The following is a 15,624-nucleotide window of genomic DNA, read 5'->3' as shown; positions in this document are numbered from 1 at the left end:
CACAGTGGTCCACAAATGCACGACTCAAAGTCTATGTAAATCTGTGTAAAAGGTTTCAGATGAGAACCACTTCCTGGAGAACCTGTAGTGGCTGCCTTTGCCATGACAGGGCAGGTCTGGACACTACTAAAATATTTCACTGTAATGATGTCACAGGAGGACAGGACACAGTCAGCAATCCAATGAATTTTTTTTTTAGTAGAATTCATATAAATCAAAGAATGTTTAAAGCAGAAAGAAGACAAGGAAGAGTTTTTCAAAAGCTGCAAGTCCTACGCAAGTGAAATGATAAATCATGTTAACGGCCAGTGTCTGTACTGTTAGTTCTTCCAGAGATGACTCAGAGTTAAAGGACACTGGAAGGGTAATTTCTTCTGACAAATACGAGTCATATAATCGTGCTGGACTGAAACTCAGGGATATTTAAAATACAATCTTATTTTGGAAGAGATCCAGTATGAAGGATTAGTCCTCAGTGCCTGATTATCCTCCAACCTTCTAACTGAGGTAATGGTTAATAAAAAGCTACTTCCATAGATGAATAAATTAGAGAACAGGAAGCCACCGGATCACCTACTGGGAAAGCCATCTCAGATCAAATGCCAGTGAAGGATTTGGTCTCTCAGCAGCATGAACATCATGAGTTGCCATGAAGGAAATACCACAAAGAGGTGAGATCCCTTCCTCTGGGTGTATGAAGCCAAGTCCTGCTGGGGATTCATGTAGATGTGCCAGTTTGCAGATAGCCATAAACTTTGAAGGGGGCAGGGGGGAGGAGGGGAAAATAAAACCTGGAATTTGAGAAATTTGTTTAAGTTAAGGGAAGTCTTTTCATTAAAGGCAAGCCACCTTTATATTTTTATGATACCAACTTAAACATAGTTCCTTTCATTTAATATTTTTCAGTTGTATTTTTTTAAATATTAACAAGGTGTTCCACTTTCGTTGCATTGCTTGTTTATTGTGTTAAGTAGCCAGGATGCTAAGAAAGGCCTGGGATACCAAGTCAACTGTCCAGGGATGAGATCATCCCTGCCAAAAATAAACCAACCAACAAACCCACACTGGAACCTCTTCTGCCTCTTCTTACGGGGCCTCAGCTGGAAGCTGTTCTAACACGTATCATCTTCTTGGATGCATGTCTTGTACACATTTCCAGCAGGAGAAAGTGCCCACACAAAGATAAAATTTAAATCTTTTTAGTTTTTCTAGAGAAGATAGGAGAGACAAGGATGGGAAGGAGGCAGCAATGAAATAATGAAAATTGAGAAGTCAGGACTCAAAAGACTAATAGTTTGCTGGTCATTTGAGCTCAAGAGGAAACATGGTCTAATTTAGTAAAAGTGGTGAAAGGGAAGATGGGCATTTCACTTGTAAGATTAGCACAGTGTGCACAGGACATAAAGCACAACCACACCTTTTCAGGGACTGCTAGGACTAAAACAATCTGGCTTGAGTGCTTGGGCAACCATTCAGAAGTAATTCAGATTCAATTTCATTTTGAAATAACAGGGCTGATTATCGTTCTCATTACAAATAAAAGCAAACTACTTAGGACTACTTTTAAGGTCAGGAAAGTTTTTTTTCTTTTTTTCTCCCACATTTCTTTCTTCCATTTCTAGTTACCTCTTGCTTCAGTTCCACAAGGAAATACTGACAGCTTAACAAAAATGCTAATAGCAACAATCAACAAGCAGGGCTGCTAGTTAAAAAAAAAAAAAAGGGAAAAAAGAAAAAAAAATCACTAAAATCCAATATGTAGCCTTGGTTCGCACCTATGATAAAGCAGCAAGGAAGTACTGCACTAAAGGTTGAGAGCTGCCAGAACTGCTGCTGCAGAAGGCAGCAGGAGTTTTCTCTCACAAGACTCATTCCTGTCCAAGGACACTGATTCATCACACTGGCCCACAGTCCGCTTCCGGAGAACCCACATGAGAGTGGGTTCATACCCACAAGAATATGAGGCTGTACCTGAGCTCCCAGTTTTGTAACCAATTGTGATGAAAGTGTAATGCAAATCTCAGAAACCTTGATTTCAGAAACCTGACAAGAGATACACCCTAATCAGCCGCTATGTCTGGGTATAACCATCTACACTCCCTTGCCGTTCCATGCGGTAATTATCTGTAGATTTTTCTGGAGAGCAAACCGCAGGCAGACAGACATTTACCTACTGGCCTTGTCTGCCCATATTCCAGTCGGGGTCACTTAACACTTTCAGCAGTGTGTACTGTGCAAGCCCAGCAGCTGGCCTCCGAGCCCCAAGGAACTGTACCAGTCTGAATCTCTCCTAAACGTCAAGAGATGCTCTCTGCAAGACTCAGGAAGGACTGGCACAACGTTTAGGCTTTCTTGTCCAACAGTGCCCATTTTTCTTTCTGAGACCACAAAGCACTGTCTGGATCCAATAGAAATAGGGCTGATAACGAGCGTGCTGACTGCCAGTGTGCTGGTATGGCTCACCATCTTCCGGACTGGTCCAGCAGTTTTGTACAGACTTTGCCAGTAGTATCTGGTAAGCCACAGTGTGATCAAACAGCCTAAAATGCCCTGCAAACTACCATCCACCAGCATTGCCCTGAACTCCTGCAGCTGGTGGAAGATACTGAGTGGAATGATGTAATGCAAAAGTTTTATTTTTCCTGAAGAACAATAAAAACGTTCAGTCATCCAGGGTTGATTAACTTTACTGCTTTTTAGGATTTGTGCGAGTGGTTACTGATGATCAATACCCAAGCAGGGCAGGACAATCAATACTGTAGCTGGCTGCGTTCCTCAGCAGAAGTCTGGGGAAGAAGCATCTACCCCAGCGCATGCGAAAGGTAAACTGATTATTACCCACAGCTCCATGAGAACCACAGGTAACCCGCTGCCTTCTGTACTGCCTGCACAGCCCCTGTCACCGCGTTCCAGGAGAAATGATCTACGCTACACTAAGACTCAGAAACCTCAGGAAGTCCCGTCGATCGATTCTGTATATTTCTGTTACCTTGCTAAGAGACAGACAGTTACTGACCTGGTAGAACTGATTTACGCCACTGCCTGCCTTTGGGCTGCTCACCCAGAGGATTGCCTTCCAGCAATCCCTGCCCAGATGCACCAGTAGTTTTTCACTGGGAGTTCCCTGGTTAGAGCTGTGTTGTCAAAGCATTCCCTAGTAAGTGGCCTCAATCTCTTTTGACTCCACATACTGCCCATGGACTCGCTTCTACAAACAACTGATTTTTACTAGACCCTTTGGACAGCATATTTATATTGTCTTTCACAATGACTCCCTTGGAATAATTTGCCATCCCAAACATTGACCTCAGCCTTCCAAGACAGGCAGTTGATTGTGACTGCCCATCACTCCGACAGATCCTCATGTCCTGGCTGAAAAAGAAGCTTCCAGAACTCTCATGATGAAAGCAAGAGGACAAAGATACGCTGTGTGAAAAATAAATACTTGAGTATCAATGGCATGATTGGCCACTGGCTATTTATATCCTCACACCAACATGTTATCCTGGCCATAACCTGGCCATCTGGGATAAGCTTATATTTTAAAAAATCATGAATAAAAGACAAAGGTTGATATTTGCAAGACTGGATGATCAAGCTTGGGTAGATCAACCCTTTTCCAACACACATAAGCATAACTTGCTTTGCTTGTCCTCTGTGAGGGGAAAAGAAAAAGTATATCCATTATGTTGTAATACAAAAGGAAGCCCTTGCATTTTTACTTCAGATTTTTTGATGTTTGATAAGCCAGGCCCTCCAAATAAGGTGCACTTTTCACCAGAATTCTGTAAAGCACTTGCAGTAAGTACTGTAGTTATCTTTAATAAGACATCTCTGAGGTGAGGCCAATTCCAAAAGTCATCTTCGTTTTTCCCATTCATCAAATGAAACTCAGGACTGCAGAAAGCTCTCTGTGACAAAACAGTGGAGCTGTTTCCCAGTATTTTCATAGTATTAAAGAATCTCTTTTTGTCCAAGCAAGGATATTCTTCAAAGATAACTGTAGACTCGTTAATTAAAATGAATTCTGGTGAAGTCAAGCAAAAAAATTATACAGAAAAAAACACTCCACTGATGAGGACACCCACTATGCTGCTAGCCCGAAAGTTAACTTGAATTACAAAACTACCCGTTTAATGTTCAGTGGTTCTTTGAAATAGATATTTGTAAACCACATTACTTTCACTTTCTCAAGCAGATCAGTTTTCAAACTTATATCCTTCACTGCAGAAGTCCATAAACCTGCAGTTCATTCATAGAGCCTCCTCCGCGTTCCCCTGATTGCAGTATGCTTCACTCACCTGGAAAAAGCTGCAGTAGGTGTATGTCGAAGCTGCAGGACTAGCGCAGCCAGTCAGAGGATCTGTGTGGGCAGGTGGTGAACAACACTGCAGTGCAGCTGCAAGAGTTCAAACACAGTTATCAGACTTCCAGAATTTGTATTTGGTATGCAGGGTTTTATTGCTTACTTTGATTAAACATTTCAATAATCACACAGCAAACTAAATTCCAGAAATGTATTATTACCTCCCAAATGATTTTAAGACTGATTTCCTCATCTTAAAAAATATTTATTCTAATATATGTGTACATATATTTAAAATATATATTGTAAAATTGATATACATACACATAGAAACTTCATAATCACAGTCTTTTATATCTTAATATCACCTTTTTGATTTGGCTGCTTGACTTTCTCATCACAACCTACCACAGAAAGTGGATTCACAGAGGAAGACTCCAGACATTCATACACACACACGCACTGAAATCAAACAGTGATTTTATTCTAAAAAGCAACTTTGTAGATGAGGCAGTATTCTGCAGGTATTATTTTTTGGTGGCATGCTGAGATAATTTAAAGGTAAAGGCATTATTTGCAGGACACGTAATCTTTAAAACCTGCAATCATCCTGAGAGAGAGAGAAATCCGTGATGAAATCAAAGTCCAACGTTCATAATAAGTAAATGTAATAACTTGAAATGGCAAACAGATCAGATCAACTCATTTGCAATGCTTGACACTTACATGGGATTTCACGAGACAGCTGCTATGATAACCAATATGTTTTTTTAATATCTATACCTATTGTCCTTTTTAATATGATGTTGCTGATTTTTTGTGCAGTTTGGAGCAACAAACACGGGTGCTAAACACCACAGAAAGAGCTAGTAGTCATCCTTCAAAAGAAGCATGAGATATGTGTGTGACTCGTGTTGCTTCAAAAGCCAATTCTGAGCAATTTTATGATGAAATCTGGACATCTGTCAGAAGAACATCGTATGACCTGTGAACATATTAAAATTCGGGATATTGCCAAAAGCGTAAATGATATCTGGGTTTCACTCACTGGAAATGCCAAAATAGGTTTACAAACCCAAGAAAACCACCAAAGAAAACTTTTGAAGGGCTATTGTAAAAACAAGGCAAGAAAGCAATGACAAAGGAGAAATTTCTTGTAACTAGCTTGCTAGAGTGATTCTAAGGAAAAACAAACACGTATTACAAAGAACCTCTTTTCTAAGAAAGGAAAAGGAAGGACCTGAAGAGACAAAGTGCTTGTGTAAGTGTAAAAAACTAAGTCCAGATCATATGCTATAAAAAGCTACAAGTAAAATACAGATGACAGTATTCTTACAGATAGTAGAGCTTATAGCAAAAGCAACTCATTAATCAAACTAATTGTTATGTTTGTAAATCAAAGTGATGAGAACAAAAATAACTGTAGTAGACTAGATTGATGACCAATTCTGAATGGTTCTGAAATACAGAACGTTGCATAAAAAGGATGTTTTGCACTCACAAGAACTTTTTTTTTTTTTTTTTGCCAGCTCATAGACTATGGCAGTGACTGATCTAACAGCAAGAACAACTGCGTCTGTGGAAGTGTCACGGGAGATGCGAACGTAGTCTTAATGGTAGTCAGTCGAGAAGCAAATCCGCCATAAGATGGAGGCCAATTTTAGATAAGTGCCACTCGTCACCCATAGTCCCAAAAGAAGAGTCACCATATATCCAAGCAACTTTTTAAATAACACTGAAGAAAGCATTTACTGACGGGCAGCGTTACCAAGGGTGAAAGTGTTGATTCATTTATAGTATTTCGAGTCTTCAAATTGAATCAAGATTCAACAAACCTACCTGCTTCGCTCACACGCTTTTGTCCTACCCTGTTAATCAGAGAGAAGAAATTTCTAAGCTCTTTTGTCTAAGATCTAGTTAATCTAGTCATACCCAGAAGAAATTACCAGCTAAAGCACATTCTGTCACCGGCTGTCATGAAATAACTGACAGTGAACACAGATCTCATTTGAATACTAAGAAGACAGGGATGAATGGCATATTACAGAATAAATGAATATTTACAGAATAAATTAAGAGAAAGATACTGCCCTGTCCATCAAACAAGATGGATCAGCCTCAAAATAGATTTGGTTTCTGCCAAAAAAGAGGCGTACTTCTGCCCATACGAGCTATGGATGGAAAATTTCACACACCCTTCAGGACACCGTATGCACAATATGAACACTGATTTATGAAAACGGAATTGCTGTCAGCAGGGCTATAAGCAACCCAGCAACGGACCCCTGAGGACAAGCGGGGATCAATGAAAAACACAGTTCACAGAACAAGGAAAGGACAGAACACTGCATCACAAATATTCTTGCGCAGAAGTCAAATGATCACATTTCAAACATACTGAAAATATCTTTGGATAGTCAAAGAGGTTGGAAAGAAACCAGGCAACAGAATCAATACTTATTGAGGAAGTTATTTATAAGTATGTTAACAAAAAATTTATAAGCAAATACAAGTTATAAATCTGACAGCTGAATAAGAAAAATTAGAAGAAAATACAATGGAATAGAGAATTAGTTGACACTGGATAATATATAATGGGGAGGAGTCAACAAGGCTTCTTTTTGTTAAAGAGAAGTCACCCTTCAATGCCCTCTTGAGAGACCTCCAGTAGCTAAACAAACATGGATAACTGCGATCTTGCTGGTACGATATTCAGATTTTCAAAAAGCTTTTAACAAAGTCCTTATCAGAACATCTCATGAAAACTGAGCAACAACAGCACAAGAGGGAAGGCTGTACATTTAAATAACCTATCTTAATGACAGAACGCAGAAGACAGGAATAAATAGGCACTTCTCACAGGTGAGTGAGGTCACCAGTGGAGGTACCCATGGACCTGAACTGGAACTCATGCTACTCATCATTTCAATAAAATACTTCAAAAATTGAATGAGTGAGCAATGAGGTGATGCTTGCTGATAATACCAGGTTTTTCCTGTCAGAAAAGAGCAGTCAGCCACGAAGATGTGAAAAAAAAAATAAATCCTTATGAGTTTCCCAAAGCCACCACCCACCAGATAAAGCTCTGCACTTAGGAAAAATAAATGGATCTCATACAGAAAATGATGGGCTCTTAGTTGTCAATCAATAATCAGAAACTAGATCTTGGTATTATAGTTGATATTTTCAGGAAGACATCAGCTTGAAACTCAGCAGCTGTCAAAAAGACCTCCAAAGTCACAAAAGAAAAAATCAGGTTGTTAGAAAATATTATAAAAGGGAACAGAGAATGAAATAGGAACATTATTATTCCACTGTATAAATCCGTGATTCACACTTTGACCGCTGTGTATATTTTTGGACTCTACATCTCAATAAGAAAATAACAGAATTGGAAAAGGTCCCAGGGAAGGCAATATGGATGACGTACAGAACACTTTTCTAAAGGAACAGCTAAGTGGGCCAGAACTCTCCAATCTAGAGAAAATGCAACTGAAGGAATTACGACAGTATTTAAAATCATGAACGGTGCAGTGAGTGAGATACGGATATAGACACATTCACACAAAAACCAAATGGAGATTTAATGAATATGCAGTAGGGGCAAAAGAGACAAGAAAAGGTGGCTCATTGCACAAAATGCAATGAAGCTGTGAAATTAAGCCTTTGTCACAGATGTTGTAGGTGCCACAAGCCTGCATTTGTTGCAAGAAACAAACACGTTCATGGAAGTGAAATCCACCAAGGGCTACTAAATAGGACTTGTGTTATGGTTTATTAATTCCCTGAGCCCACAGTGTTTTGGAGTATTTTGGAAAAGCATCAGTCTGTGCTTGCCCTACCCCTGCACTCCTTCTTGGCCATTACTGTCAGCGGAAATGGTGAGCTATAGGGACATTTGGCCCGATCAAGGCTAGTATTCTTATCTCCAAAGCAGAGAACTATTCATTAGAGAATTAATGAGGCATTCACTAAATCCTGTTTTCTCAACACTGGCAAAATTAGATGAATTGTATAAAAATAAACAAGTGAAATTTAGCTGGAGGGATGACATCACATTAACATCACATTCTTATACATAACTCCCTCCTCATGAGACAGTATTATTTTGTGGGTTCTCAATGTTTCAATAGAGAAGAACAAATCAATCATCATCTTTGCAGAAGACATGAAAGCTATACCTCTACCAGTAAATTAAGCGCACCCAGACCCATTCTCTGGCACAGGCCCTGTTAATACTATTAAAATCTGTTACTCTTCCAAGTCAAAACAGCCACATCCAAACAGCCTCTTTGGAATGGTGCCAAGCCCACACCAACCACTGACCTAAGCACAGCGCTTTTGGGGGAGAGTGCTAACCAGGCTAACGATCTAATGATAGAGCAGATCAAGACACCCAAGCACCTTTCCCGGCAAAGTTAAATACAGTAGCGTAGACACAGACAGATATGCTTGAGCTCAGTCATGGTTTTAGCAAAGATATATCTTGCCAAATCTATCTGGAAGTTAGGACCTAAATCGAAATAAAATCTAAGAACATGAAAAAAGCCCCATGTCACAGTTCGGTGTGCACACATTTGTACTGCATGCTTTTTACAGGTTCCAATACTACATGTAAACTCAGGAAAGCTGAAAGCCCAAAAATAAATGTGAACTCAATATGATCAGAGGCAGATCTTTTCCAAACTTGATTGGCCACCATAATTTCTCCAAAGATCTGCTGGAAATTGAAAGAACACGTGTACCATCCCTATGCATTCAAGATAGCAACAGACATTAATGAGCATTATCATCAGCTCAGCTGGCCAAAGGGGATGAGACTGACAGTCTCCAGCATTGTCCATTCCACTCAAGCACATGCTACATGGGAAATATCAAGGAAGAACCTTAAGACCATCCTTACAGTGCAACCTTATCATGTCAGGTCCAAAAGTTATGCCTAAGAGAAGCAAATTCATCAGACAACTGGGTCAACAATACTCAAAGGTGTGCAGGAAATTAGGAAATGCAGCTGTGACTGTTCCTGCCAGATCAATGAACACATCGGAATGGGCCTGAGCGCAGAAACTATGCAAGCTCTGATCCTTTACCAGTCAAAAGACCGATGAAAATGAGGATGATACCCAAGGTCTCTTCAAAATGGGAAAGATAACGTTGTTTGAACGGTCTTAGGCATTTAGGTGAGATTAATTGCATTACTGCTACATAGACTCCGATATCTAGCAGTTGTCAAGACTCTGCACGGTCAATGAAAAAATAAGCTCATCAGAAAGAAACGAATTGTCTTCCACAGGCGTACGTCTAAGAAAGTAGGAATGACTCAACCTCTGGGAGGTGCCTGATTCTCTCTACTGTAATCTAGGTGGCAAGCCCAGGCACATACAGCTAACTATTATACATTCAGATGAATCTTAGGCAAGATGAATCCTACTACTAGTTTTACAAGTGCATTACTAATGCATCTAGTCTGCTTTTCTCAAGGGAAAATATGGCGCTATTTATGCTGTGTTAGAACAGATACTGTATTTTCAGCTGCTTATTTATTTTAAGAATCCCATTTTGACCAGCACATATGTGAATTTTAAGCTTTACATACTAAGAAAATTATTTATCATAACAGACGGTGTATCTTTCAGAATAACGTGATTACTCCTAAGCTACCACTCACCAGAAAGGTTATCATACGTAAATAAACCCTGCAGCCCCAGATGTATTCAGAAAGCATGATTGGACTTGAAATGTCAGCTGGCACCAATAACGAACATTTCTCACATAGTCTCCTTGACTGATTTTTCATTATTAGGATACTCTCTGATAATAAAGCTTCACTACGTGTCTTTGATGCAATCCTACTACTATCAAAGGTTTTGCAGATAGTTGAAAGGAAACAGAACTAAATCCTTAAAACAATTATGGTCTAATGCTAGCGGGAAAAAAAAGATCCAGATGAGCATCTTTTATTTTACTGCCCTTTCAATAAGAATCATAATGAAAAACCAGGCAAATCTTTTTGTCACTGAAGTTAACAAACAAGTTTGATGCACATGAAAAGAAATCTTTTGACAAAGTTCTACTTTGATTTAATTTAATAGGACTTCAAAAGTGAACTGAAACTAAATAAGATTGATTCTTTAGTTCCCTTGCTTATGAAATACATATTTTAAGATCAACTATCACTTTCCAAATAAGCTAATCTTGGTTCTGTGCTCTCAAGATGAAGGAAAGAAGACTTTTTCATGTGGATATATGAAGAAATCAGCTTTCAGCATTCTGCATGTTATAACATAAAGAAGAAAGGATAGCAGAGAGATTAAGGGATACACAGAAACGGAAGTAAAAACATTGAGACAGTCCTAAGTGACAGGGGAAATTAAAAGATTTCTAATCCTCTCTAGTGAAACGTCAAACTTATCTTCTCAGAAGTAGAATGAATTCAGATTCCATAAGTTTCTCTATTTTAGTTCGAATTACACCTTAATTTCTGTACCTTGCAAAATTTGCTATGCTTTAATCATGCCCTTCCCCCCAACTCCCGCCCTGGAAAATTTTACATACAACATAGCCAATTTATTCTTTAAACTTCTGTAACTCCAGTGAAAGAGACTACTGTCATCCTGTTATAGAGATCTACATATTCATGTCTGAATCTACGCTAGTGTCCCTCAACTCCTCTACAGTCAGTATGGCAAAATAGGAACAGGACAAGACATGAGTAATATCACCCCAAGACAAACTCTAAACCAAGCTGTGTGAATCACACCCTGGAGATGTCCATTTCTTTCCCTTGACTATGGAAGAAGTCTGGGGGACTAGCTGAGATACAGACATCTAAAAGTCAATATGATGAAGTTCAGCCTATACTTTGTAACTGATAGAAAAATGAAGTGGGGACCATCTCCCACCTTAAGCAGGTATTCTGGATGGGGCTTTGAGCAACCTAGTCTAGTGGAAGGTGTCCCTGCCCATGGCAGGGGGGTTGGAACAAGATGATCTTTAAGGTCCCTTCCAACCCAAACTATTCTGTGATTCTCAGGACACCCTTACTAGTTTGCAGCTGGTAATGCAGGCTCTAGCCACCATAGTAATCTTTTGTAAGTAGCACACGGCAAGAAGCGTATGGCAAAAGTTGCCTGTCTCTTCAACATTTAAGAATGTTCACAAGAAATGTCTAGCTCCTCAGAATCCTTCCTTGACAAAAAGCTATGTTATGGAAACTTGTGATTATTGTCTGAAAAATTTCAGCAGAGGTCTCAGAAGACACATACAAAAGAGGTGAAGATTTTGCTGTGTACTTGGAGAAAGACAGCAGCCACCACATGCAGGATTTCTAAACAGGGATATCCATCTTAGTGAAGTTGCAGCTGCCAAGGGAGGAACATGCAGAAGGAAAGAATAACAACTGAGCTTCAGTTTTGTCAAGAAAAGAGTCACTACGTACTGAGTTTCAGAAGTTTTAGGGAAATTAAAAACAAAAAAAACCCACAAGGACACCACCACCCCCAAAAATTAATCTATCAATCATATGATTTTTCCAATTCAAGGTAAGGGCAAGGAAAAGAACAATGATTTGCTTCAACTTCTCTTCTGAAGAATAAAAACGCTTAAATGAGACCGAAAATTTTAGCAGAAACATTTAAGACAAAAGAAAGGAGTCTTGTACTTTCTAGTCTTCAGTGCATAAAAAATACAACATAAAGAAGCTAAGCAAGAAAAAAATTAAGATATGAAAATAGTATGAGCAGAATGAAATACTCTACTCTATACTTTTGACTGATCTTTGACTTTAAACACTTACCTGGCCAGACATGACATCAAGGACTAGCACACTACTTTTCAACAAGTTCTCAGTGCTTTAGTATCATCATACGAGTTTTATTTAATTTAAAAAAAAATGTGAAAGTTAGCTTAACACTGACTAGTTGTGGACAAATGTTTTTCTCCTTGCCCTTTAACCTCAACAGAGAGGCTATCTGGAAAATCACCAGGGGACGCTCAGAATCTGGAGCAAGGACAGGAATACCGAACAGAAAATCTTTTGCTTTAAAGGTCTCTCTTCCTTTTAGACTTCACACTTTCTAATTCTCACTTGAGATATACACATGACAGAGCATTGTAGAAAAACATTTAAAAGTATCACTTTTAAATATCTTTTTGAAAAGGAAGTGCAGAAATTTTTTTCATACCTGTTGGATAGTAGGCTTGTGAGTACTGCATTGAAGATGTGTAGCTGCTGTATTTTGGAAGGGAAGTGGCCATGGTTTGGGAGCCTTGCTGAAGTGGCAGAAGAGAGGTGACAGGCTGGAGCGTGTACGTGACCTCTGTTGAAAACCTCTGGGGTGCCGTAAAGGCAGCCCCTCTGTTTGGAAAAGTTGGGGAAGCCTCATGCCCTGGAAGCAACCCAAGAGAACCTGGCCATGTTCTGGAAGGGACTGGAATCCGATCGAAACTTTTTGTTGGTAAAGTGCTGTGGTTCTGGGATGAGGTCGGTATGTAGGAGTAAGGAAAGAAACTGTCTTGATGATAAGGTTGATGAAACTGTCCTATAGTCAGCAGTCCTGCAGTGGGTACAAAATAAAGTGAAACAAGTGTTAAGCAAATGAGTTTTCACAGGCAGTAAAAGGCAATATGAGGAGCCAAGGCTCTACAACATGGTTTGGGAAGACTCCCTTTCTCCAATCCAGAAACAGACTGTATTCTTACACCTGATTGCACAGTAACTGCTGCAGTGGTGTATTAGTGCAGTGCCAACACTGCAGCTGTAGGATTCAACCTCCTTAAACTTGCAATAACAAGTTATCAGTGTTTGGAAATGTGCTATAAATCAAAATGAATAGTAACATACTAAACCAAAGTAATTTAGAAAGCAGTGTGTGTTAAATCAGACAATACATTTAAGAAAAAAAAAAAAGGAAAACATAAAGCAAGTCTTTAAGACTCCACCAAACTCCAATGCTGACAGCTCACAGACAGCTAACGGAAGGGCAACGTCAAAAATACTCCCAGTGACTTTGAAAGTACTTTATGAGAATTCATTTAATTTGTCAAGAAAAAAAAAATCAAAGCCAACTTTTTCCAGTCAGCTCAACTAGTTCAGTTTAGACTAAAGTACCCCAAACTTTGCCATTTGGTTATTTCCTAGATATTTCTTTTATTCTTCTCTTAGTTTCCTCAATTAGTTATCATTTCATGAAATGGCATTTGGTCTTATACTGTGACAGCTCCACTTCTATTAGAGGTTTTGGTGACTTTGTTGAAACACTGACACTAACACCGAGAATGCCTATGTTCATCGAATTCCTAAAAGAACCACTGCATTTGTAACTTTTCCGTGGTGTTGTATATAGCCACGCTGATTATAATTTTCAGGATAGTTTACATCAATAGGGTTTATCTAGAAGCCAGGCTGTCTCAGACCTGCAGTTCGCAATCCGCACTCTAAAGGACTTTTTACAAAAATAGCCTCACATTTGCCTCTTTCACTCCTCTGGTGGGAACTAACTCAAGAAATGGTAACATAGAGTCATTATTCTGCAAGTTCATACTAAATCGTTAAGAATCACTAAATAAATACCACCTGCCCCTGAAAATTTAATAAGAGATAATGTATAGGACTGTTTATTTCCTGTTCAGCATTTTTACCACATATAAACAGACAATGAACAGAGGTATGAGAATTCCTTTGTTTATATTTTACCTTTGGATAGGGAAATTAAGATTATCTAGTTTTAACACATAAACAAGACACCACTGGATGCCAAGTTACGAAGCACCAGTTGCTTTTACAGGCATTGTTCCTGGATGTTTAACATAGAGTTACATGTTGCAAGACACTTGGAACAGACTGACGCTTTGCAAACAAAAATATCTTTTATCTATCAAATTACCTCACATTTACAGCAAAGACATGCCCCTAAATAGTCACTACAGAGCACGCAGTAAATTGTCAGCCTGTCAGAACTTGACTGCATATAAAACCTAATGTTTTCATTGTGCTTTCTGTCTTTCTAGAAACTGAGACTCCTGGAGCAAAAGCTCTCTAAAACTGCGCCCATAAAAACAGAGGCCAAAAAATTAAAAGGCTGTATCTTTCTTAGCACTTACTCTGCCAACAGCCTGCATTACATCAGTCAGACCAGATTTCATTGAAGAAGTCAGTAATGAGTCATCTTAGTCTTAACAATGTTAGCACCAAATCTTTAACTTAAATGCTTCCTAGCCTCAGCATTGAAATAAGTTCCTTCCCTTCTCAAATGCTTCATTTTGTTTGCTTGGTATTACAACTGTAGCTCCACACACCTCACAGAAAACACCACATGAATGAGATGACAATTCCCACTCTGAAACAGTAACCACGAACACGCATCACGACATCCTACTCTGTTCTAAATACCGGCAGGTGCTGCAGGCAGCAGTACTGGCTGCTTCTCCCCTTCTCCCGCACCCGGCCTTACAGCTCTGCACCCGCCTGGTGCATCACCGTGGCCCAAGAGCCAGACATAAAAGGGCCACTCAAGTCTTCTCCTTGGATCCTTGTGCTGAACCAGCACAGTTACCTGTACCAACTGCAAGGAAGATGACAGTTAACACGCGACCAAGGGAAGGGGAAGTAGGACTGCTCTTCTAGTAGCAGCCCACCCTTCGTTCAGACTAAAGAGCAAAACAAGGTATTCACATCTTCTTTACACAGCATCAACTACAATGCTCTCCTGCTTATATGGTGGAATTTGTGGAATAATCCTCTGAGAGATCAGACTTGTCTTGGAAAACTCAGATCCTCTCAAGGAGGGTTAGAAAGAAAGGAAATATGTTCTGAGGCTTTCCAACAATATTTTCTATTTAGCTCTCACCTGCTCATTCAATCCTCTTTAAAAACTATCTAGCTTGTAAGCCTTTTTCAGGAGACAACTGAATCTTACTGCCAGGTCTTTTCTCCTTTGCACAAAACTGACAGGATGCTCTAGTTGTCACTTCATGTGACCCATCATTTCACGTAGATTTAATGAGAGCTTATTGAGCATCCCTACTGACGGGCAAGGGGCATCTGGCAGAGCTGTGCCAGCTCCGCAGAGATCAGGCGAGGGTGTTCTTAGTGTAATACACAACAGGGACTGTATCGTAGTCTACAGGCAGACTGAAAAACATGTGAACCACGTTACCCATGCTTACCGGCAGCAGATCTACCTGCATGATGAACAACCGTTTTCCTACACCAGGTGAACTGAGTGGCCACCAGCAAGGACAGGTAACCCTGCTCCCTCAGAGGAGCGCCGATTTTCAGACCTCAAGCCACCCAGGGCTTCTCAAACCCACCGCGGCCC

The 15,624-nt window shown here is 39.7% G+C and overlaps 1 protein-coding gene across 1 annotated transcript in view; it reads right to left on the bottom strand.

Annotated features, from left to right (window-relative positions):
- The window catches only part of HSF5 (heat shock transcription factor family member 5), a 33,105-nt gene that overhangs the window by 10,883 nt on the left and 6,598 nt on the right, over positions 1-15,624 (bottom strand). The window contains exons 3-4 of the mRNA XM_009888877.1: positions 12,490-12,861; positions 4,302-4,399 (exon numbers count right to left, since the gene is read on the bottom strand). Of these exons, the coding sequence (XP_009887179.1) occupies positions 4,302-4,399; positions 12,490-12,861 (470 nt within the window). The remainder of the gene's footprint in view (positions 1-4,301; positions 4,400-12,489; positions 12,862-15,624) is intronic.

Source organism: Charadrius vociferus, unplaced genomic scaffold, assembly GCF_000708025.1.
Source record: "Charadrius vociferus isolate BGI_N301 unplaced genomic scaffold, ASM70802v2 scaffold636, whole genome shotgun sequence".
Classification (NCBI taxonomy): Eukaryota; Metazoa; Chordata; class Aves; order Charadriiformes; family Charadriidae; genus Charadrius; species Charadrius vociferus.
This window is presented reverse-complemented; position numbering and strand designations above follow the sequence as displayed.